Source organism: Parasteatoda tepidariorum, chromosome 1 (genome assembly GCF_982258835.1).
Source record: "Parasteatoda tepidariorum strain Cologne lab strain chromosome 1, Ptep-v5.0, whole genome shotgun sequence".
Lineage (NCBI taxonomy): Eukaryota > Metazoa > Arthropoda > Arachnida > Araneae > Theridiidae > Parasteatoda > Parasteatoda tepidariorum.
Genome location: NC_141755.1, coordinates 131,325,680 through 131,351,544, shown reverse-complemented (window position 1 = coordinate 131,351,544; position 25,865 = coordinate 131,325,680). Strand labels below are relative to the sequence as shown.

The 25,865-nt window shown below is 28.2% G+C and overlaps 2 protein-coding genes across 7 annotated transcripts in view; both read left to right on the top strand.

The window, feature by feature from the left end:
- The first annotated feature begins 214 nt into the window (after nucleotides 1-214).
- LOC107454022 (tubulin delta chain) overlaps nucleotides 215-25,865 on the top strand; it is a 37,382-nt gene continuing 11,731 nt past the window's right edge. For 4 of the 6 annotated variants that reach the window (XR_015429685.1, XR_015429682.1, XR_015429686.1 and 1 more), the window contains exons 1-5: nucleotides 285-530; nucleotides 3,174-3,237; nucleotides 5,858-6,154; nucleotides 10,186-10,432; nucleotides 15,545-15,709. Coding sequence is in view for 3 of the 6 variants with exons in the window: in XM_087153151.1 (XP_087009277.1) it covers nucleotides 400-530; nucleotides 3,174-3,237; nucleotides 5,858-6,154; nucleotides 10,186-10,432; nucleotides 15,545-15,709 (904 nt within the window). In the remaining 3 variants the exon portion in view is untranslated. Of the gene's footprint in view, nucleotides 531-1,480; nucleotides 1,732-3,173; nucleotides 3,238-5,857; nucleotides 6,155-10,185; nucleotides 10,433-15,544; nucleotides 15,710-25,865 lie in introns of those variants that run through there. The other 2 variants (XM_016071065.4, XM_071178162.2) reach the window with 2 other exon arrangements.
- Nucleotides 19,139-20,846, top strand: LOC147816969 (zinc finger BED domain-containing protein 4-like). The gene is given in 1 exon segment (XM_087153160.1): nucleotides 19,139-20,846. A coding segment is annotated over 1 exon segment (1,428 nt). The 5' UTR covers nucleotides 19,139-19,280; the 3' UTR covers nucleotides 20,709-20,846.

The following is a 25,865-nucleotide window of genomic DNA, read 5'->3' as shown; positions in this document are numbered from 1 at the left end:
GGCGGTACCGAGCTTGCAGCGTTACCTAGTGTAGAAAACACCATCCATTAGTGAGAAAGATCGTCCCTTTTTTTATTTTGGATAGCATTGTATGCTTGCAAAATCTTCCGAATTCATTTGCTGAAAGTTAGATTAAAAAACACGTTATAATCTAACCACTATAAGTATAATAGTATTGGATGGCACTGTTTTTAAGCTTATAAGCATAAAAATCAATCGAATCTAGTGACCCGTCTACGAATTTTAACTCTTAGCGCCATCTGTGTATAGCTTTACACGATCAACCAGTTACTGGATCATTTGTGAAAAGCAGTGCTCTTTCTTTGATTGTATATTTTGCTAATGTTTTGTAGTTTAGCTTAATTAAATTTAAATTATGAAAATTGATAAAAAAGAACTATGTCATACGTTGTTACACAAACCGGACAGTGTGGGAATCAACTCGGGCAATGTTTTTTTGATCTATTATCAGATGTTGTTAAAAACCAATCTTCCGCAAATTCTTCTTTTAGTGACGAAACTTTTCATAGGTAGTAATACGTTTGGAAATTTAAGTTAATTGCCGAAATCAAGTTATGGCAAATTTTTTTTTAACAAAAAAGTTTTCATTTTCAAATTACGAAAGAAAATTTTTACTATTCCTTTTCTTTTACTATTTCTTATTGAAAGAAATTCGAATATAATCTAACTTTACCTCTTCATGAACCTTATTTTCGCCCATTCTTTGAAAAATTTTATTATAAATACAGGGTATCCGATCACCTGGAAAGTCATGAATTTAGGGTTGCCGAAAAATCTAATTTTTAAAGTGGATTTCAATTTCATGGTGTTCAGAATATCTGAATTTGTAACTAAATCCCCACTCACAGATTTGATTAAAATATAAAATGTTTTTATCGTGTTCTTTCAAAAAATGAAAGAAAAAACATCATTTCTAGAGCGAATTATCTTTTAAACTTCTATGATTTCAGAATTTTTTTTATTTATTTATTTTATCAATTTCAAATTCTAGCTGAAGCAGAAGCAAGTCAGTCATTGGCTAATATTTTTATTCCGAAATGAGAGCAGAAAAATCAGGAGTATTTCTTTCCTTTCCGATGAACAAGAAAAGTATCTTTTGAACGTTGTTCTGCAGAAAAAAAGAGAAAAAAATATTATTTGCTTTTGTATTTTTTTCAGCTATTTTATTGCTTCTACTCTTTCTTTACTCTGTTTTTAAATTTAAAATCTATAAATATGAAGATGCAGGGTATAACAGTTTTGGTTATATCTATCATTTCAATGAATGTTATAATGATTTTTTAAATTTATTGTCGCGTTTTTGTCGCAGAAATTAGTAACTTCGTTAAGTCATGAAAAATTATTGGCATGAGTCATAAAAAGACATGGATTTGAAAATCTAAAATGTAGCAGATACCCTGTAAATAGTAAGTAATGTGTATTCATTTGTTCAGCATCTATTATTTTATTTTATTATCAGTGTTGAACAGCCGACCCAATTCTGAGTCTACCAATGTTCCTTGCAATTTTGAACAAAATTCAGAAAACAAGAGAAATTGTGGATCAAGCATTGGGAGAACTTTTTAAGGGAACTAAATTGCATTTTCGTCACATGAAGAGGAAAACCTCCCACGGTTAGTCTGACTACATGGCACTTTAACCCATGATCTGTCTACCACTGAGGACATTTAACATCAGCACTGTGGTCGGTGTGAGCCGTTTGCAGAATTCGTAAGCCATTACTAAGATTCAAACCTAAGTCTCCTCGTTGGAAGGCAAGCCCTCTAACATTTTATAATCTAAATAAAAATTATGCAGTGTTTAAGTGTTGGAGATCCTGTTTGTGCCAACTACCAACTTATCAAAAATTCTTACTTGCCATGACTAGGTTGTTATCATCGATTCAGCAACTTCAAATTCATGTCCTGTAATAAACTTAATATCAATTTGGGATACAGCAAACATTCGGTCCTTTTGCTATATGTTCGGTTGGCCAAATATTCGTCTAAGAATTATTTTTTGACAAAATTATTTTGAGGTATAGTTTAATTGATATTATAAATAATCTGAAATTGTATTTTGTGTTATAAAGCTGTTTACTGCTATAAAGCAAGATTAAAAGAACTTACATACAATTTTTATTAATATTTAAGACCACATCAACACATTTCAGGGGAAATTGTTATACTACTCTGATATAGAGCGGACAGTGGGTGCTAGAATTTAAATTTCTGAAAATTTCAAAAATGAATTTTTTTCTGGCTTAAAATGTTTAAAAAGCATGTGTTGAGCGCCAAATATGTGTAGGATTTTAAAATAATAATATTTTAGCCGTAAAAATAATTTAAATATCATTTTTTAATTTTATTTAATTGTGCATACTGATTTGTTTTCAAATTAATGTTTAATGTAGCTTTAATTTTATGAATACTGATTTTAAAAAAATTGAACAGTATCTTTATATATCAGGAGCGTCAGTTGATTGCCAGCATTCCATGTAGGCGATCACAATGAATGCCCTCTCTTTTCATTTGTATAGGAATGTACTACGATTTCATTACGTATTTAATTGTTAAAAATATTTTTTTTAAATTTCCGCAATGATTTCTTTAAGATCTATGTTCAATGTAGTTTTTAATTCCATGTAGTTTCCTAACTTAAAAGAGATTTATCTATATGAAAATCAAGAGAGAAACTAACATACTACCTCCTTCTACGACTCTCCACACGCTGATGGCGAAAGCATGAAGTGTTGCCTTTGGTAGAAAGTTCTGCTCTACGCCACCCATAGCTTGTTTTGATCATCAATATTGTGTGGGTACTACGCAATTACGTAACTAGTATTAAATAAAACTAGTATTATGTAAAGAATGTTGGCTTGCTGTTATAAATGATCTGTTTCATATTTTAAGGAATGCTTGTTTTTAGGTGAAATAATTATAAATTTACTCAAGGAATATAATGGAATGTCAGAGCTTCATGTATTGTGGAAAATGTATGTTGTAAAGTTTTTTTTCCCCCTCACAATGAGTGTATACAAGAAAACATGCATTAATTTTAATTTCAAAGAAGGCTCGTTGACTCCATATTTTATTTAGATCTATATTTTAAGCTTTAGACTGAAAATGAAAATTAGGTTATTTCCTTTGTTAAATTATTATTTTTTTTTTCAGGTTCTTTATTGATGCTGAGGATAAAATCTTTGCCCGATCAGTTTTGTTTGACACAGAGCCCAAGGTAATATCAGCGATTTTCTGATTTGAATTATTTAATTTTAGTTGGCTATTTATTTATTTTACTCGGTTCATGTTTTTATTTTGTCCAAAGCAATTTGTAAAAATGTGATGCAGTCAAATTTTGTATCACAAACTTGAAGGAAAACATTATAAAAATTTCATGATATCATGAAATGAAATCATCTAATGAAAACTCAGATTATCAAAAAAATTATTTTTTTATTTTAATCAAAATAATAACTATACTAGAATTTTAAAAGATGTGTGGCAGGTATTAGTTATTTTTCAATTTATATTTTAGTAAATTTCTCCTGTTTTGTCTTCAGATTTATCTCTATATGCTTCTTTTAAAATATCTGATCTTTCCCAAACAGAATATTCTGAAATATTGTCATACCTGTCGAGTCTCTTGTTTTTTAATGAAGACTCCTGTATTTTATGACTATCTCCAGTTTATCCATATATTCTCAAATTTCTCCTTATTTGTTAAAAAAAACATTTCTTTGGTGATAAAATATCTGCTGATGGCAAAAATACCTCTCTTCTACCTCAGCAGATTGTGTTATTGTCTGTACTGCAATATGTTGATTGCTTGGCATACTGTCACAAGAGGTAGAAAAGAGAATATTGCAACTAGAGCCGTGATGGCTCAGGGCATAGAGCGTTCGCCTACCAATGAGGTGAACTAGGTTCGAATCCCAGCCATGTCAGATCGATACAAATTCCCCATCCGGCTTGCATCAAGCGCAGTCCTAATGTGAAATATCCTCAGTTGTTGACGGATCACGGGTTAGAGTCCTCTTGCTGTCAGGCTAACCGTGTTAGGTTTTCCTCTTCATGTAACGCTAAAACGGGTTAGTTCCATCAGAAAGGTCCTACATGAAGGCAAATTTATTCCAATACTTGATTCAGGAGTTCCCTTGTCTTCTGGATTAGGTTCAAAATGACAAGGATATGGAGTTGATTATTAGTAGATGTAAACCTAAAAAATTGGGTCGGCTGCTCGTTTGTAAAATAAAATAGTTTTATTGTAGATAATGGTTTTAAAACAATTTCCTTCGATTAGGATTTATATACATATCTTCCCTAAATGTAAGTGCTTATATTATCCCCAATTTTTACTTACATGATTGCGCATGATGCATCAAAACTTAACTCGTATAGTAAAATCTCCGTCATTTTATGTCTCCAATGTCTAAATTAACTATGTAATTCCTCATGAGAGTATTCATCATAGATCAAGTCAAAGCATAGAAAGTTTTATTTCATTAAAAAGATTAAAGGAACTGATACATTTTAATCTGTGCAAAAATTTAAAAATTAGTCTTAAAATGTTAAATAGTTTTAATACATATAATGAAGGCATGATAAGTTGCTTAAAACAAACTTCTGTCGCATCTTTCTTTTCAACTGGATAAATACAAAACAAAAGTACGTTCATATATTGAATTTCTTCATCTATTTTTTTCCTTTAAATTTGAAAAAAATAGCAATGTAAATAATTATTGTGGATCATTTCATTTAAATATTTCTATATAATTTCAATTATTTTAAACGCAGTTTATGGCCAATTATTTTATACACATAAAACGTACTGTTCTTGTAAATGGAAAATTTTTTTGGTCCTAAGAATGTCTGCTTAGCCGAGGTTTCGATGTATATATTATTAGCTTTTACACTTTGGGTTAATACCTAACCCATACAAGGTTCGGTCGTAGGGTGTTATTATGGTTTTGTGAAATTAAATATAAAATTAAGTCCTTAATTGGAGTTCAGGAAAATGCTATTAGTTATTCTACAGAAAATAAAATTAATAAACAAAGTTGTAGCTATTTTTGTTCAAGCTCAACATTCTAATGAATTTTAAAGGTAGGGAAGCAATTTGTCAATTGCAAAGTAAATTAGTTTAGATAAAAACAATTATTTTAAGTTACTCTAGATAGAAGTTACTTACTAGTTACTCTAGATTCTTTTTTCATTGTTGATATGCTCTAGGTTTTAAAAGTGCTTGTATTTAAAGAAACATACATTTAAATGGGTATCATTGATTATGTTAGTACTAGTAAATTATTATTCATACAGAAAATTAGGACTTAAAAATTTCAGGTCACTTTTTGTCTCTTATTATTATTTAGCCTAGTTTGAAATGCCTTAATTTACATCCTTTCACTATTCTTTTGTATAAAATCTTCATTATCAAGAGAATCATAATAACCATATCCTAAAAAATATATTTATTGAAGAATATATAAAAATATTTTAGTTATAATAAATTAATGATTTCTTTAAAAAGTTACAATCACTTTAAATGGATGATTTTATCATGATTTAAATCTGTGCATTTTTTAAATTTAAGTAAAGTAAATGAAAATTCGAAGGAAGTATATAAACTTCATGTGTTTTAAGAATGTCATTTAAAATTTACTATGCTCGCATTCCATTTATTTGCAAGTCATTGCAAAATGTGCTGTATCTTTGTATATGAAACTTATTTCTGCGCGTTCTATCTCCTACTTTTTTGAAAACGATATATGTGTTAGAAATTTCTCGGTATTTTCATCTTTCAGTATTTAGATAACTATTATTCTTCAACATTTTAAACTGAATGGTCATGTTTTTAGGTAATTGAAGAAATTTCCAAACCTTTTAAAGGGAGATCTTGGTTTTACCGTGATGATGGTGCTGTCCGTGTTCATGACTTGGGCTCGGGTAATAATTGGGCCATGGGATATCACTGCTACGGACCAACTGCACAGGATGCTGCTTTGAATGCTGTACGCAAAGAGATGGAACGCTGCGATCATTTAATTAGTTTACTCCAACTCTCATCAGTGGCTGGTGGTACAGGAAGTGGTTTTGGCTCTTATCTCTCTCAGCTGTTTCGAGATGAATTTTCAACAAAATCCTCAACCAATATAGTAAACAAGTATACTTTATTATAATGATTACACTAATCTTTTATAAATTATTTAACATTCATTAAATACAGTAGTTTTGAGAGGTACCTATTTTGTGACAATTTAGACATCATTTGTGAAAATAAAAAATCATATTAAAAAATCAACGCAAAAATATGATAAAGTAAGAAAATATTTTCAAATATTGTCATAAAAATCATTTATGACAGGTAAATTTCTGTATATTTTTCCCCATATAAAAAAGATAATTTTACTATTGTAAAATTGTGACTTAAAATTGCATTCAAATTTAAAATTCCATAAAAATCATAGTGCATAGTTAAATTTCAACTTGAGTTTAATAAAAACGTGCATTTAACAGTTCTAACACTAAAAGTTATTTTCATTACCTGATCACGTTTCATTTGACTAGGTCATACAGGAAAAAGTTTTGTTAAAAGAAGACAAAAAGTTTTTCCTAAGAAATAAAGGCCTGTTAGAATAAATTTACAATAGTGTTTAAGATAATGTTCGAATGTTTAGAATAACATTCGAATTTTGACTTCCTGCAAAGTTTACAGAAGGGAGCCCTAGTTGTTTAATTTTAAAATGTTCGGCTAAAAAAAACTCACTTTGATATGGTGTCGCAAATATTGTGTCGCGTGCTATTTAGGGCATGCGACACAATATTTTGAGCACGCCGCCCATCGCAAAGTCTCACTATGAAGCATATTAACAATTAAATTAAAATTCACAATAAACAAACGAAAAAATAAACAATTTTTAACCAAATAACTATCAATTAATGCCAAAAAACAATTAATAAGCATAAAAAACAAGCTAACAGTAAATAACTAGCAAAAAATTAACAGTAATCTTTGAACTAACATATTACAACCTAATATTAAGACTCCTATACTATCAGAGCTGACCTATCAAGCAATATTGGAGCAAACAAGTTCGCAAGTTAACTTTATGTTAGTATTATTTGTGTTATGTGCTTACGTTAGCTCTTTGCTTCAAAAATAAATGATAAGTCGGCCTGTCTAATTCAGGGGCTCTACCTAATACAAGTTATTTGTCTTCTAATCTGCAACAACAGAAGTCACAATAATGTTACTTTAAGTTGAACTGAGACATTGCGAAATGTATTATTTTTCATAGTAAATAAAGAGTTTTGAGTTGATAGTATTTAGTATTATTATTTTCCCAATAATCACGAAGTCAAAATTATTTGACGGCACGTCTATGGCCTCATTAAGCAATTTTTTTTAGAAAAAATGGCACACTGGTGCATAAAGTTTCGCCACCCCTGCCCTAGACAGACCCCTGCTTATATATATCAGGGGTCTGTCCAGGCCAAATTTACTACCGATTAGCAGTATCTTCGCAAACTCTACTCTAGGAAAAACGGTAGTTTCACAAAATGCTTTTTCTTAAAATTTTATTTTTGTATCTCATAAGAAACGATAAATCTATATTTTTTTAGTCGATTTTTTACTATAATTTTTAATTTTCGCAAATTATGTCTATATTTTCGCAAAATAGGTACCTCTCAGAAAAACCTAGACTGACCCCTGTATATACACATTTTTACTATTAATTGTAATAATTTATGACTTTTTATTAATTGTTTATGATTAATATATTCCATTTTTAGTCAGATCTCTAGTGAATGAGGATTAATTTATGTTTCTCACTTTCTTAAAATAATTCATTCAAAAGATTGCTTATGTATAGAAATTTTTACTACAGTACGGAACCCGTTACCCGAAAATCAGAAAACCAAACAACCGGAACGAAATTCAATAAATTTTCCCGCCATTTTTTTTTAAAAAAATGTTTTTTTCCTCATAAGATTTTAGGATTTTTCTTTCTTTTTTGAAAGATGTTTACTTTACCACCATTTTGGAAATTATCATTAGTGTATTACTTCAGCGTTTTTTCTTCTTTTTAAGATTATTTCCAACTATTTTTGTTTGTTTTAGTTGGATTTAACAATAAAAAAACGGTTTTGTATCGATTCAGAAAACCGGAAAAATCAGTTATCCGGAATAGCGATGGTCCCGATCGTTATGGATAATTGGTTCCCTACTGTACTAATATACTAATTTTCTATTAATTGTTTAACATTTATTAGAGTAGTTTCTTATAAATGTTACTCTATTTTTAAAGTGATTTTTGATGAATGAGGTTAACCGTACATTTTTAAATTGTTATTAATGTTTAAATCAATGTTTAATATGCTACTTTCTTCCCCTTAATTTATACCCTATTAAGGAGACTGTCCCCATACCATGAATATTTGATGTCATATTGATAGGACACTGAATTTCTATCAAAAGGCATTTGGAAAATTATTATTTTTATTTTATTTATATTTTTTTTTCATCATCATAAACAACATCAATATATTTTAATCATAACATTTTGATTATTGTTGGGAAAAAAATACATTTGGAAATCCTTTCATCTGTTTCACGATTTCGACCTGTTTTGAAATTCGTATTTTAAATAAGAATTTATCATTTTACTTAGTTTGGAATTTGTTTGAAAAAAATTTAATTTTTTTCTGATAAATCACTTATTATTATTAAATAGCATTCACGAACATTATTCTACTATTACTTTAGGCTATCTGCATTAAATACAAGAAGGAAGGATAATATTATTTTTGTTATTTTAGCTATGAAAATTTGACAAATACAGTCGGGCTTATATTTAACGAACTTCCATTTTACAAATTTCTCTATTATGCGAATTTTTTGGAGGAACCAAGAACATTTTGGAAATTTCTTCGTAAAATAATTTCCAAATAGCAAAGTGAATTTTCTATTTAACAAACTTTTCCTTGAGATCCACTTTCCCTATTTCCCAAAATATTTTAGAACATTTCAAACTTGCTAACGCATTTTATGGTGGAAATGACCTTAAATTGATTTTCAAGGCTACTTTTAGAGAGAACGGTGAAATCCCTTTCCCTTTTGTATTCATTTCAAACGAAAAACTCAGACAAAATGAACGGATTTTATCGGTAGCAATTAAACTTAAAACCGCAGGTGGTAATGTACGTCTAACATTACTTTGCAGTTATCATTTTATACAGCAAATAAATGCAGCTATAATTTTATACGTAAATTTGGCATCTTTTAGTTGAAAAAGTAAGTAGCATGGTAGTGTAACACTGGGTAATGTTTTGCTCCATTCATATACAGATTTCTTTTATGGCTGAGATTTATAAAACAAATAGTAGATACTATCTTACAAGATAAAGGTGTATCCATTGCTATTTTAATTATGACTAGCTTTTATGAATTTAACACAATCGCTGGCACTGGCATGTCAGAGCGGCACCTCCTGGTATGCCGACGACGTGCTAGCGCGTTGATCGACTATGATAAATTATATGCTCTGTGTTTAGTGTGGCTTTTGGAGTTGAACGGAGAGGTTGTTTCGGCACGTTAGTGAAGCATTATTTTTTTATTTTTTGTGGTTGGTTTTCAAAACTTTTGTTCGAATTTTTTTATGTCGCGACTGCCAATATCTGTATATTGTGCTTATTATTTGTAAATATTTTCAATATTGTTTCTGAGAATGCTGATCAGACGCACTGGAGCGTCAGTGGTACTCACGAAGACACGTTAAGTCTGTGTGCCACTGACGCTCCAGAGCTTCGGGGGGAAAAAACGCTCTCTAAACAGGAAAATAATATGTTTCTTCGTTTTTTCGGTTTTCCTAGTAAAATATAAGGAACATTTAAACCATTAAAACCCTGTTTTGTAATCCGGCTTCTCAGGATAGAAGTATCATTTTTAGTGGCAGTGAATGTGTTAAAAACCTGTTTTGTGTTGTTTAAATATTTCAAAAGGTGATTTTCTATTTAACAAATTTTCCATATAATGAACTTATTATCGGGATTTAGCAACTTCGTTAAATAGAGATCCGACTGTATATATTTTTTCAATAAATTATCAAATATTCTCTAATTCCCTAACAGATTGATTGACTAGTTTTCAGCTTTTTTATTTTACTGAAGTGTTTTTAATTTTTAGATAATGTGGCCTTTCCATAAATGTGATGTCACAATTCAGGCCTATAACTCCATCTTATCTCTCTCTTCATTTCAAGAGTCTTCGGATGCTATATTTCTCTTTGAGAATGATTGGTTGATGAAACTTTGTCGTCAAAAATTGAGAATCAAATCTTCCTCTCTCCAAGATTTAAATAAAGTGGCTTCTCTGCAACTAGCTCATGTTTTACTTCCTATTGGGAATAATCTCAATTTCAGTTTCACATTCAGTAAGTAAAATTTGATCTGAAATAATTTAATTATTGAAAGTGTGTGTAAACATTCAAGATTCAATGATAAATAGTTCTGTGGGGGGGGGGGGGAATTAAAGAAGGCTGAATACTTACAGGGTATCTGCACACCTCGAAAGTCGTGAATTTCGGTATTTGTCATGATTTGAACTATTTTTTAAAAACAAAAGTCATGGATTTAGGTCCCCAAAAAATGGAATTTACTTCCCCCCCCCCCAATTTTATGATGTCCCGAACATCTGAATTTGTAACAAAATCCCCACTCACAGTCCTATTTTATTAAAATATAAAATGCTTTTATCATGTTCTTTAAAAATGATGGTGTTCTTTCAAAAAATGAAGGAAAAAACATCATTTCGAGGGTGAATTATCTTTTAATCTTTTGTGATTTCAGAATTTTTAATATTTTTATTTTTTTTTATTTTATCAATTTAAAATTCCAGCTGAAGCAAGTCAGTCTTTTTTTTTAAATTAAGAAATGAGAACAGAAAAATCAGGAGTAGGAGAGAGGGGGGCACATGTGAACAAATTTTTTTATTTTTTCATTTTTCGAAAATTATCATCAATTTCTAACCGTAAAGAAGTCCATGTGTTTAAATAGTCTTTTCTTTGTCTTATGGAATTTTTTGAGATTTTTCAGTGAAATATTTCTTTACTTTATGATATTTTAGAAAAATGTCTTCAATTGTTCACATGTGCCCCCCATAGGGGCACATGTGAACATGCCTGGGGAACATATAAACAAGATTAAAAACACAAAGTAGTCATCATATTTAAAAGAAAAAAATCTTTAATATAATAGATATAGATGCGAATTATACTGTAGGGGTTGTAGCTTACTATGGGAATTTAAATTGTACAATAGTACTGTCAATAAGAAAATAATTTTTCCGCTGTTGGGTTTTTCGTAATTTCATGTTCCTCAGGAGTTATAATGGGCCTTTTTCTTTCCTCTCTGATACTTTTTCATGCTTTTTTTTTTTTCATTTTTTCTATCTTTTCATTTGTAGCATTAGCAATTCTATCTTTTTCAGGTGTATCAGTTAATATGCGTGATCAAATATTTAATAAAAAGAAATTCTTAAAGAAAAAATTAACGATTAATAAATTAATTATGGAAAATTAAATAATAATAATAATTTTAAATGCATACATATTTTTTAAACTTATAATATCATGAGGATAATAATCTTAATACTATGTAGGGGCATATGTGAACTGTTCACATCTGCCCCTGATGTTTTGTTCACAAGTGCCCCTTCATCTTTCTTAAACCTAACTTGAAAAATAAAGAATTTTTAATTGAGTAAAAAAAAAAAAAATTTCGTAAACTTACCTGAATATTCATATAATGGTCTGCAATAGTTAATTTTAGTTTATTAGCTGATTTATACTATGCTTTGACTTGAAGAAGCGAGTGATTATAATATATACAACACCAGCTGATACAAAGAAATTGTCAGAATAGGACAACAAAATGACTCATTGTTCTGAAAGTTTTGCAGGGAGGTAGGACTAATACTGCCATCAATTGAAAATTTTTCAAGATTTTTTATTTCAAATCATATTGGTAAAACATACCATGTTCACATGTGCCCCCCTCTCCCCTATTTCTTTCCTCGCCGATGAATAAGAAAAGTATCTTTAGAATATAATTCTGCAGAAAAAAGGAAGAAGAAAAAATTATTTGCTTTTGTGATTTTTTTTTCAGCTCTTTTATTGCTTCAATTCTTTCTTTACTCCATTTTTTTTAAATTTGAAATCTATAAATATGAAGATGCAGAATATAACTGTTATGCCTATCATTTCGATGAATGTTATTTAATGCTTTATTGTTGTGTTTTTGTTGGAGGAAATAGTCATGAAAAATTTTTGGAATGAGTCATGAATTTGGAAATCTAAAATGTAGCCTGGTCTTACCATAGAACACAAACAATGTTGAGAGAGTGAAATGCACTTGCTGCCATAACTTTGAACGTAGAAACGTAATTTTTTTTTGCGGCAAGTCCTCCATGAACTGTTGCTTAAAGTAAGTCGGCTGGAGTGCAACAAGGTGTGTGTTTTATGCATGATAGTGCCACTACACATTATGTGCTCAAGAAGTGTAATCATCTTGAAGTAGTTTGTACATTTATTCTATGGGGTCACCTTAAATCACTCAATGTTATACAACATCTGTGGGGACACCATAGTATCTCTTAAAGCAAGTCATCATTTTGGTAGGCATCAAAAGCCCGCCTGACAAACACACCCAGGTATTCTGCAATGATGTCAACTTCTTGAAACAATTTTTTGTAACACTCAAATCTCTTTTATAACTGTTAATCTTTGTTGTTGTATTCCAGCTTGCAATTAAAAACTGTGACTTTTACCTTGACACTGTTTTTATCCTCTAGATGCTTATCATCCCTCTTTTCTGAGAGAAAAGAAAAAAATTTAGTCAATTATTTTTATCTTTAATTAGTTTTTTTTTTTAATTGTAAGCTTTATCTTTGTTCTAATATTCATTTTATATAAATTTATGACAGTGCCTTTATTTATATTACTTAAATAGATTTTTAATATTTATTTCAAATTTAATTTTAAATCATGCATTTTGAATTTAAGTTAAATTAAACTCAGTGGTTAGACAACGTATAAAGAACCAAGGCCTACAGTGCCCATCTCAGTTTTCTTGACTGTGGGGTGCAGGAGCAGATGTTCCGGTTGGGTGCTCAACCGAACACAGAACCCCCAGTGTTTAGTCTGCAATCGTGCTTGGTACTCATTTTATCGACCCACCGAAGGGGTGAAAGGTTGAGTTGACCTCACCCCGTCCATGGATCGAATCCAGGACCCGTGGCATGAGAACAATTACCACTCAGCCACCGGGCTCTGAGCTGAACATATATACATCCAAAAAATATGTTTCTGTGAATAAAAAACGCATGGATGTAGCGATAAAAACGCTTTACATAAAGAGAAAAAAATAACAAATTAAACTGTTCTTTATTTTATCTAAATATTTTCTGTATGTGTATATATCTCTTAATATCCTAAGATAGAAATATATAATTCATTAACTATTTAACCAACTGATCGGTATTTGTTTGTGGCATCTGACGATATACTTCCACCTGTTTTTTTCCCCCTCCCTCTAACAAACAACCATTTTCCCCATTCTAATGAAGGAGAAAGTTATTGATGTTTAGTTTCTATGTAAACTTGACCAAAATCAGAACACTTGGTTGGTTAATATAAATAACAATATTTATAATTGAAACCATATTTTATTTTAGTTATTTGTCTATTTTTTTATCAAAAAATATTTTGCACTTAACATCTTATATCATATTATTATAGTGTCTCTCCTGTTAAGTTCTAATTATTAAGCTAATACTAAGTTCCCCGGTGGCAGAATTTTTTCGAGCTGTCTGCAACAAAACTCTCTAGCACTAATGTCTTCCTGCAAGATACTTTCAGTAATAACGAACATATATCTTACTAATTTATATTTTGTTGTGGGGGGGGGGGAAACACACAAATTATTTTCTTCTTCGCATTTTGTAAATAATTGTTACAATTAAGAAAAGTAATTATAATCGTGAAATCCATTGTAGTAATCGTCGAAAAAAGATCGACTGCAAAATCATGTGAATCAAACTCCTCAAATGTGTGTTTCGTTTCGAGATTAGGTTGTTGTCACAAGTAATATCGGATTTAAAAACAGTGGAGAAATCAATAGCAATAACTGCTGAAAATTCGATAGAATTATTGCTTTAAAATGTAAATACTCAAATGCCCGATTCGAATTTTCCATATTGTTTGAAATGTATAGGGATATTTAAAAACCGTGTGAAAATCAATATCACTAAATGCCGAAAATACAGTAAGACCTCGATTATCCGAGCTAATTGGGACCGCTAGTACCTCGGATATCGGAAATCTCGGTTAATAGGAACCATGTATAAAAACCTTCCGTGCTTGAGAATTTAACTACTTTTAAAGTAAAAAACAATAGAACGTTTTTTAAATGATAAAAATAAACATAAATGAACTTATGTTTCACAGCTAAAAAGACTTAAAAATGAAATCAACTCTAGTAGTAAATTTTAAAAAGTAAAATGGAATTTTTTTTAACTATACTTAGTTAAATATCGAAAGACGCATTTTCAAGAAAATATTGTATTTTTAAAATTTACATGATTAAACTTACAAGTCACATGACCACTGTTAACAAAGCATTCATGGATGCTGTCTTCTCAGGGTGTAATAATTCATGTAAGTTGAGTGCTTTTGTGGGGAATAAGTGCCTGTAACACAGACAACGAACTAATATGTGTATAATTTCTTCCAAGCTCATTTTGGAGAGGAGAAGAAAAAAAATTTAGACTTCGTTATTGCCTTGGTTAACAGAAACCTCGGTTAATCGAAGCTCGGTTAATCGAGGTTCTACTGTACAATCAAAACATTACATCGGTTTGCGATACTATCTGCGTAAATTGAGCGCGTCAAAAATGTTCAAATGAAATGTTTTACTTTGAATGAAATGTTTTTACTTTTCAAAAGAAATATCTTTCTGTAAGAACTGTTCTGTGACAATGTCACTGAGATTATGGCACTTAGCTAATAAACTTAGAATTAAATATGTTGGATATAGATAGCAGCACCTCTTTAAAATTTTTACTCTTTGAATGTTTTTCTGTTTTATTTTTTCAGAAAAAGGGAGTCATTTATTTCTAAAGTTTTCTTTATGATTTGGCAATTTATTTTGATGTGACTATTCTAACTGTTAACTTTATCTTTATTTTTCTTATTTGTGAGTGTTTCTTTATTATCTCTTATTTTGTGTACTTTTAAATCATTATTAAGACTTACTTTGTGATTGTTTGTCATTTGTTTATTTTTGCTTTTCAATAAGATAAGATTTCAATCAAATAAGAATTGCTTTTCCATTACGGGGCACTGTCAGTTTTTGGTTTCACCACTGACAGCAGAAAGGCTCCCGTGTGTTGTCCCCCTATGAAGTGCTGTCATATCTTAATATATTTTATAGTTTTCTGACTTTATAAGTATTTTAGACTCATTAAGTAATCATTATTTCTTTCATAGATGACACCTTATCTCATCTCGTTCCACATCCGCAATTTAAATTAGTGGGTTTTCGCTCTGTGCCTCAAGAACCTTCTGCTTCTCTTCCGTTCAGTGCTCATACTTGGCCTGGATTATTGCAAAGTCTGAAAAGAATGATTCTTTATAATACTGCCATTGATGAAGGTAAACTTGTTTTTTTTCCAAGGGGCCATTCAAATATTACAAAAACATATTCTTCCCTCCTCAAAAATAAGCATTGTCCACATTTTGCATAATCTAATTTTATGATTAAATTAAAAGTATATGTAATTTTGTTTAAAACAAAATTTGCATCATTAAAGCAATTCATTTAATAAAATTTTGAAATTCCTTTAAAAAAATTCAGCTTTTATTCCAAATTAGAACATTTTTCTAATGTAATTTTTTTCCAAATTTTCCTTGCATTTATTTTGCATTTAAAAAAAATTGATGCTATTGGGACAAAGTATGCATTGCTTATATCACACCTACCCCCTACTCAGCCATAATAATTCCTCACCCTTTAATGCTTATGTCATATTTGAATATCCCCTGACGATCTAGTAACTGTACTTAAAATATTTATCCCATTTACCTCAATAAAGTCTAAGCAAAATCTTTACAAATATAAAACTTAAAATTAAAATAAATTTTGAATTGAAAATCTTGTACAAACAAGCATTTAAATGGTGCCTTTGAAATATTAATAGATCTTAAATAAAATACATATATTAGGAGTGCATAGCTTTTTTGGGCATTTGCAAAAAAATGAACTCTCCGGGGCCACAATGAATCCATTTTTTATATCAATCAATAATAACTTAATTATTTAGAGTTATAATAAGAACACTAAAAAATGTTCTTCAAAATTAAAAGCCAGATTATGTACATATATTTCAAAATTAAAAAACAATTGAAGTTTTGTACAGTGTTAAAGAAAAAAAGATATCACCCTGAATAACTTTTGTTCTAATGATGAGATTTTCTCTTACAAAGTGTCAATCTTAAGGGTTCCTGAGAATGACCTCAAATAAACTAATTATTTAGTTCTAACTATTAAGTTACAAAATTGGACACAAAAACATACTTTCTTTGAATAAACATATATATATTTTTACATATTTGGGTTCTTCAAAATATCCGCTATCTGGGAAATATAGTATTTAAAAGAAATATGCAGCAAGAAGGTTGTATGTGAATACCAATTTTTTCTATATTTTGTCATAAGAGAATAAGAATGATATTGCTCGAAGGAACCTACTCAATAATTTCTTTATTTTCAGAATTGGAATCTGTTCGCTAAAAGTTTAACTATTATTATTTATCTAAACTTATTTTTATTAATTTATTGGTATCAATGTTAATAATTTATTTTAAGCAAATTGTTTAATAATTTTAAGCAAAATAGGTATACCATATAAAATATATTTGGAATAAAACTTGGAAATACATTTTCAAACAACTTCAACTAGGATTGAAGCGTTAACTTGTTTTAAAAAGCTGTCCTTGTAACTATTTCATTTTTATTCCTGGTGGACATTCCTTTCTCACATTCGACTTTTGAAACTTCAATTGTAGACAGAATTTTTTTAAGTCCTTAAAAAATGTTATTAAGGGTAGCAGTAAAAAAAAAGTGTACTGTATTCATATTTTAAGAAAGTAGTGACTAATTATTATTTTTTCAATCTAAACACCTATGCCTTTATCCTACGTAAAACTTATTTTAATATTGCTCAAAGTAATTTATTAATATATTGTCTTACTAAATGATATATCCTAAGAAACTGAATCAAAAAGATAAAAACTTTATTGATTTAAAAAATAAGAGGTGATAGTAAAAGTAAACATGTTTTGAATGTCTAATAATTAAAGTAACAAGTCATCAATCCTGGCGAATCTTGAGAATGGGCGTGCATTTTTGAGTGCTCGAAACATGTCGGCTATTATTTCCCTTTTCATATTTTCTAAAGATAATAAAGTTTTTTTCATCAATTGAACTGTTTTACATTTGGGTCTTCATCATTATTTTGATAAAGATTTTATGCTCATAAAAGTAAGCATACGCATTTCAATATTTAGTTAATAATTTTAATATTATATAAAATTAGGTATTTCTCTGTTGAATTAGTTTATAGGTTATCTTAAAATATTCATTTGTGAGGACGACTTTGTTTGGCTCTATTTTTGGACTATCACCAAATATATATAGCTTATTTGCCCTCCAATTTATGATCCAATCTGTGTCTACCCTCTTATTTTGAGGATCGGAAATCCAAATATGTAAACGAAAATCTGTGTTTATTCAAAGAAAGTGCGTTTTTGTGTCTGACTTGTAATTTAATTAATAGTTAGCATATTTGAAGCCACCCCCTGAAACCATTAAGATTCACACTTAGTATGTGAAAATCCAATCATTAGAACAAGAGTTATTCAGGGTGATAATTTTTTCTCTTTTTTTTGTGCACTGTACATAGTGATGCAACGGATCTTAATTTGGCCGGATACCGGATATCCGGCCAATCTTTGAGCCGGATGCCGGTTATCCGGCCAATCTTTGAGCCGGATATCCGGTATCTGGTCGCAGTACTTTTTTTAAAATAGGTATTTATATTTAATTGGACTAGACAAAACTGTTATTTTTCTTTTGCTTATATGATTATATATTTCTTTTAAATAAACTTTCAATTATAAGTACTTAACTTTAAATTTCTGACTATCAATAAATAACTATTATGTAAATAACACTTAGTTGAAGAATGTTATCTGCACTGAGTATTGTGCTTAGCTTAAATAAAACCACTGATAGAATATTTATTATAAGTAGGTGGCAGAAACAAACATCTGTTAAAGATTCAAACTTATTTATATTAAAAATCAAATTGAAATAATGAATAAATTAATAATTTTAAAAATATTTCTTTTGTTCTTAATATTGAAGTATATATATAATTTTAATCATCTTTTTCTGAAATAATGTTCTTCTTCTGAAATAATGTTCTGAATAATGTCATTTGCAAAAGCAGGTTTTACTTCTATAGTTCTTACCACCCACTTTGTAAGACCAGGTCCCTAAGATAAGATATATTGTGTAATGGTCAATGGTGTTTTCCCCTTTGTTAACTATAACCGAATCTGTATACTTACCTCAGTTGTGCTTTGATAGTTATAGGCTGCAGTTATATTTTACTTTATTTTTATAATTGTGAGAATAAATTTGTCATAAACTGTTGAAAGGCAATTATAATCATGAGTTTTAAAAGCAAAAGTGCTGTATGGAATTATTTCAAGTATGAGGAAGATGCAATTAAAGTGAAATGCAATCTTTGTTGCTGCTTTATCTCAAGAGGTAGAACAGGCAAAAAAGCATCAACTTCTCCACTATTAAATCATCTAAGGAGAAAACATTTAGCAGAATTATTGTTGCAATGAAAAAGGTCAGGATTTAGGTTTTGAATCCACTGATGATACTGTAAATGCAGATGATCCCAGTACAAGTTCTAAAAAAAGAAGATTGTAGCAACCAACTTTAGAAGCAGTTCTGGAAAAGAAAAAAATCTGGGATATAAACAATCCAAAAGCTGTAGAATTACATTATGCTATTGGCCAAATGATAGCAGTAGATAATCAGCCATACTTATTTGTGGAAGATGAAGATTTTTGAAATCTCATGGCAAAAGCATAACCAGAGTATAAAGTTCCATCAAGGGAATATTTCAAACAAGTAATTATACCAAAAATGCATTCAAAATGTAAAGAAGAAATTGAGTCATTGCTTTCTTCAGCTACATATATATCTTTAACTACTGATATATGGTCTAATTCAGTAACTAAAGACAGTTTTATTAGCTTTACTGCTCACTGGATAGATAATGATTTTAATTACAAACATTTTGTATTAAACTCAAGACGCTTTCCCGGAAGTCATACTGGAGAAAATGTAGGCAAGATGTTAAGCAGCTTGAGCGAGGAATGGAATGTGACAAGTAAAATATATCTTGTCGTTCGTGATGGTGGTTCAAATATTGTAAAAGCCGTAAATGATCTCAATTTCGAAAGTGAATCTTGTTTTTTACATAATTTGCATTTAATTGTAAGTGATGCATTAAATTCTCAAAGAGCATTAAAGGATATCATTGCTCTAGGAAGAAGAATTGTTGGCCATTTCAACCATTCTTCTTTAACTTGTTCAAAATTTAAAGAAATACAAGCAAAACAGTTACATATACAATACAAAAAATTAGTGCAGGATGTTTCAACAAGATGGAACAGTACATTTTACATGTTAAACCGCTTACAAGAATTACAAAATGCTATATCCATCTAAGCAAATGGAAACAATGAAATTCAGAACTTTTCATCATATCAGTGGACTTTAATTGAAAATTGTATAAAATTGCTTCAACCATTTGAAGAAATAACTAAGCAGATAAGTAGTTCAAAATCATTAATTTCTGAAGTTATTCCTATGGTTGTAACTTTACAACTATATTTGTTAAAATTTGTTGAAGTTTCTGGAATTGGCACAATGAAAGAAGCATTAAAAAAATATATACATAAACGTTTTTCGACAAAACAGTTGAACAAACATTATTTACTGGCAACGATTTTGGACCCACGATATAAAACACTGTTTTTTGATAAAGATCAAAGTTATGATGAAGTTGTGAAATCTTTATTACTTTCGTTAATGAAGGAAAAATTATCTGAAATTTTTAAATCGTCAGAAAATGCGAACAGTAGTAAGTCAATCACAAAATATTCTCACAAGTGAACTGAAGGTGAGGAATGTGTATCTATTTCTGTTTGGGATGTTTTCTCAGAAATAACTAACAACAGTAATATAAATAATAAAATTACTGATACTGACAAAAATGAGTTAACTTCAGTGCAGGAGTTGAATAAATATATTTCATTACCAGTTATTGAAAGGAAAGAATCACCACTCAACTGGTGGGAAAAAAATCAAAATAATTTTCCCATATTATCAAAATTAGTCTATAAATATCTATCTCCTCCTGCAAGCAGTGTTTATAGTGAGAGGCTGTTCTCTAAAGCAAGCATCATTTATGAGCAAAGAAGAAGCAGAATTTTGCCAAAAAGTGCTGAACAATTGCTTTTTTTGCATCACAATTTATCGATTTTGAAAAATGATAAATTGGCTTAAAAAACATTTTTTATTCACTTTTTTATTTCAAATCAATGTATATATTGTCATCACAGTATTAACCGTATTAATTAATGAGTACAATCATAATTACGTGGATTAATATTATTATTTTAATGCTAGACCAATATAAATTAATTTTATAAAGCAGTTGCATGCAATGTTTGTATTAATAAAAATGTAAAAAATAATTATAAATGGAATAAATAATATCACATATGATCTCATATTTTGTTGGTATTTATAAAACAATTCCTCAGATCAATTATTACTTTATTCTAATATTTGTCTTTAATATAACTGCCAACCATTCTGATCTTTTCTCAATTTTTTAAATCAAGTGAAACTGGAAAAAAAAATTTAATGAAATTAGTTATTTATTAGTTAATATTTATATGTTTTTATTTGATAAGATTGCCAATTTCATTTTATTTTAAAAATCAAAGAGGTTGGCTATTATATAATTATACTATAATAAATATGTATATCCGTATAGTAAATATATTCTGTTGTAATTGTATACCATATTTTTATATACTACATACTATGTTATATTACATAACTTTCAAAATACTAACATACTTTAAGAATATTTATATCAATGGTTAGTATAACATAGCTGTTGTAGGCGTGATCAAGATAAAAACTAAAACCTAATGTGGATTTTAAGTATAATTTCTTTATTTTATAAACACTATAAGCATAAAAAAAATTATATTTGAAAAGAATTTTAATTTTTATGTTAAAATTACATTTTCTACCATCATTGTGATGAATTATATATATATATATATATATATATATATATATATATATATATCAATATTTTATCAATATTTGAGTATATATATATATATATATATATACTACTCAATATTTTATTTCGAGCCAAATGTTACTGCCGGATACTCATAATATCCGGCCTACTAGCCGGATTGGCCAGATAGATACTGCCTGCCGGATATCCGTTGCATCTCTAACTGTACACCTTGCTTTCTTTTATAAAATTACATTTTAGCAAGTTTTCAACTTTTTCATTCAAATAATTTTCATTACTGGTTGTTTACTCCTAACATACACTAAAACCAATGTTGTGTGGAATGCTTTGAAGCAATTTTAATAAATTGTTTTCAGAATCAATTAAAGGTTTTGGTTAAAGAGTATAACCATTATCTCTGAAATATGATGCCCTTTTATGAGTTTAAGTTTTATACTTATCATTTAGAAGAATTAAGTTATATGATTGCCATGAAACAAAAACTGAGTCTTAATTTGAACGCATATATCATCTGTTTAAGATTTTTGTCATGCACTTGGAGGAACAATTTACTGAGAGATTAATGACTTTGAAATTCATAACATTAACTAACTATTGTTCATTAAATAATTGTAAAAAAGACAATTTTGTGCACTTTAGTCTAATTTTAAAGTTTAATCTCTTTCTTTAAAAAAAATATATTCTGCTAACATCATATTTAAAAATGTAACGCTTGAATTTTTAAAAATATTGTTAATTACTTTTTTTAAAAACTAAATTTGTGCATTTAATTTTTAAAAAAAATAAAGGACTACTTTGGTGCAAGTTTGATATATAATATGTTATTAACTCCATATATATATATATTTTTTTTAAAAAAAATGCTTTCTCAAACCTTTTATCTAATTAACAATTTCATGTAGATTTCAATTATGTGACAAATATCATCAATAATATTTTTTCTTTTTTGTAAATATAATTGTTTGGTGAAAAAATGGAAGGTAATGATGTATCTATTTTTCTGTATAGTCTAAAAAGCTATTTCAATTTTAAATCATTTAATAGTTACGAATGTATTTATAATATTTTTTAAAACTAGCAATAATAATAGAGGAAAAAGGTCAAATGCCAAAAATAAAATTAAATATAACTTAAAAGATTTTAGAATGAATGCATCAATAGATATGATTAACCTAATTCAATTAAATATAGGAAAACTAAGATTTAGGGATTCAACTAAATTTCCAAACAAACTTCTTTTTTTTTAAAATTAGACAAAATAAAACTCAATTCAAAACAGGATATTTCAAACTTACTTGAAAACCTTGCGAAACAATGGTATAAAAATAATTATAAGTGCAAGGAATTACCTATAGCAGATTATTTAGTTTTAGATTTTACAAATAAAATTTCTAATGAACTAGATTTAAATATTATTCTTAAAAAAAATGGAAAAATTTTTGCCTATTCAGCTTAATTGCAAATTCACTTATAGGTACACAAAAATATTTTATATATATATATATATATATATATATATATATATATATATATATATAGCACAATAAAGACAAAAAGGATAAATAGAAAAGAGAGAAAAAAGGAAGAAAAATAATAAGTTTCATTTACTCGCAGTAGCAGTAACGCAATATAGAACTCATAAAATAAGTTTAAAATATAGGGTAAACATGAAAAATAATATAATAAAAATTAATGAAAAAAGAAGAAATATTATTAAAATGAAATATTTGTAAAAAAATTTTTTTGCTTAAAAAATAATAAATAAAAAGGTGGGAAACAAAATAATGAAGAGATATAAACCCATCATCAGCTCACATATTCACAAAAAGGAGTACTTACTAATATTGTATTAATATAGCCAAAGCAAAATATATCAATACAATACCGTGAAGACCCAAAAAAAATTGAAACAAAAATATCACATATTAAGTAAAAAAATGTACAAATTAAAACATATCATGCAAAAAATAGAAATAAAATGTAAGAAAAATGCAGAATAAAATATAAAATGTAATCTATATAGTGAATTTAGATGAGCTTAAAACGTTCCAGAGTCCTTCAAGAATGATTTAAAATATGAAAATCGAGGTTTGAAGCGGAAATAGAGGAATATTTAATGGTGCGTACTTACTGCAGTACTGAAGCTAGTCTGATTTGTTAGTTACCTTAGATTGACCCAAAAATGGATGTTCACAAGATAATAATATTATACTGGACAATTTAAAGTTTATAATTAATAAGGTTGATATTAAAATATACAATTTTAATGATTTTGAAAAATTAACATTTATTTAAAAAAAAAAAAAAAAAAACATGATTTGCCCAGTTAGCAAAGACTTTTAGTCACGGAATTGCCCGAATCGGATTTGCGCTTGGTAAAAATATCAATGTAGTTAACAAAGAAATTTTTAGTAAATTTATTAATAATAATAGCGATACAATTAACTCAATGATTTTATATAGAAATTAATTAAATGAGTTGGGTATCCATTGTTTTTTATCAAATTTTGAAAGAGTTTATTTACTTTTTGGATAAATAAACACTCATACATATTCTTTTAATTCTATTCATTTGATTAAAAATGGTATTTAAATAAATGTTTTTCGAAGTATAAGAATTCTAAGTAATTAGTTTATTTAAATTGAAATCATTTTTTTTTTTTTAATCCTATAAGACTAAGTCAACATTGCAGGTATTTTATTCTTTTTTCATACCTAAATACAACACATTATAATCTATAATCTTTGTTATGATGCAATATTAATTCCCCTGGTTAAATATTATTCAACAAAATTGTATTATCTTGGAAATTAAAGATAATTAGATCACAATAAATGTAAAAAAAAATTTATATTAAAAGTTAAATTTTTTTCATAATAGTGTAGAAATAAGTTAGCTAAAAGAGATGAAAAATTAGATCCTTGTTTTATTCCATCTATATGAAAAAAATTATGTTTTTTATTGTAAAGGTAATTATTAAAAAGACAAATATTAATTATAATTTCCCAATATCCATAATCAAAATCGCAACTAAGGATATTTTTAAAATGATAGTAATAACTCGAGATCTTTCATCTCCTTGTATTGATATATTTTGCTTTGACTTTATTAATACAATATTGGAAAGCACTCCTTTTTGCTGTAATAATTGTCTGAACTGAAGAAGAGAAATATCACATTATTTTGTTTTCTGACTTTTTCATTTTTTTTAAAAAATATTTTATTATATTTATTTTTCTTTCATTAATCTTTATTACTTTATTTTCCATATTTTCTCTATATTTTTAACTTTTATATATATATATATATATATATACTCAGTAAAACTTTAAGGAAATAAGCTCTATGTATTCTGTTCTTCTATTTATGACCACTTTTAGAAGGCACAGAATTTTTTCCTTAGGCTTTTTATTGAAGAAAATCTTTAGAGGATACCATTAAAACCTCTCCCAGTGACCAGAGAAACATCTTCACCAAATGGGGTCAAATAAAGTACCAATTTCGATAACAATTTTAATGTAGCTAAGAACCTCCTTCATCAGCTGACCATTTTACTGCGGACAGAGAGTGGTCGCGTTTAGAGAGGTTGCACTCTGTATATATATATATTATATGTTCACTTCTTCATTTAACAATAATAAATTCTTGCTGGAAAACAAAGTATTTATTGATAATACAAGTCTACTCTTAACTTATTACATTCATGTGCATTTTTCATTGACATTCTACAAATTTTTATATTGATATCACCATCGCTGTTGTCATTCTTAATTTACAATGTATATGCACTTCTATGTATATGCGCTTATATATATATATATATAATATTTATATGTATTATTTTTATTATCATTATTTTTAATAGTCAGATTCTTCTACATTCTTTACTGCACCAAATATTTTTCTTAGTATTTTATCATTAAAAAATTAGTATATTGTTTTTTTTTTTTTTTTTGTTTCTTCAGTTTTTTTCTTAGTTTAGCATTCACTGCATACAGAATTGTATATTTTACTAGAATTTTGTTTTTGTTCTAAAGTTTTTTTTTATTTATAATGATTTCTTAATACAGAATAACATTTGTTTGCAATATTTAATCTATTGCTAATTGCAGTTTTAATATCGTAACAATGAATTTTTTTGAAAATGTAGATATTTGAACTCATCAACCTTTTTAAAATTTTACACTCTTTTCACTAATGGATGTCAGTTTTCCGTTTCTTTGTATGTCACTACCGAAGCTGTAAACTGTTAAACAAGTATTTCTGACATGTTGTGCAGTAAAATCCAAATGGGCCACTTTTCTTTTTTTTTATGCTTAATTTTCATTGTAAATTTTAATTTATAAGTGTTTTTTAAATTGCAATAATTTGATATGGT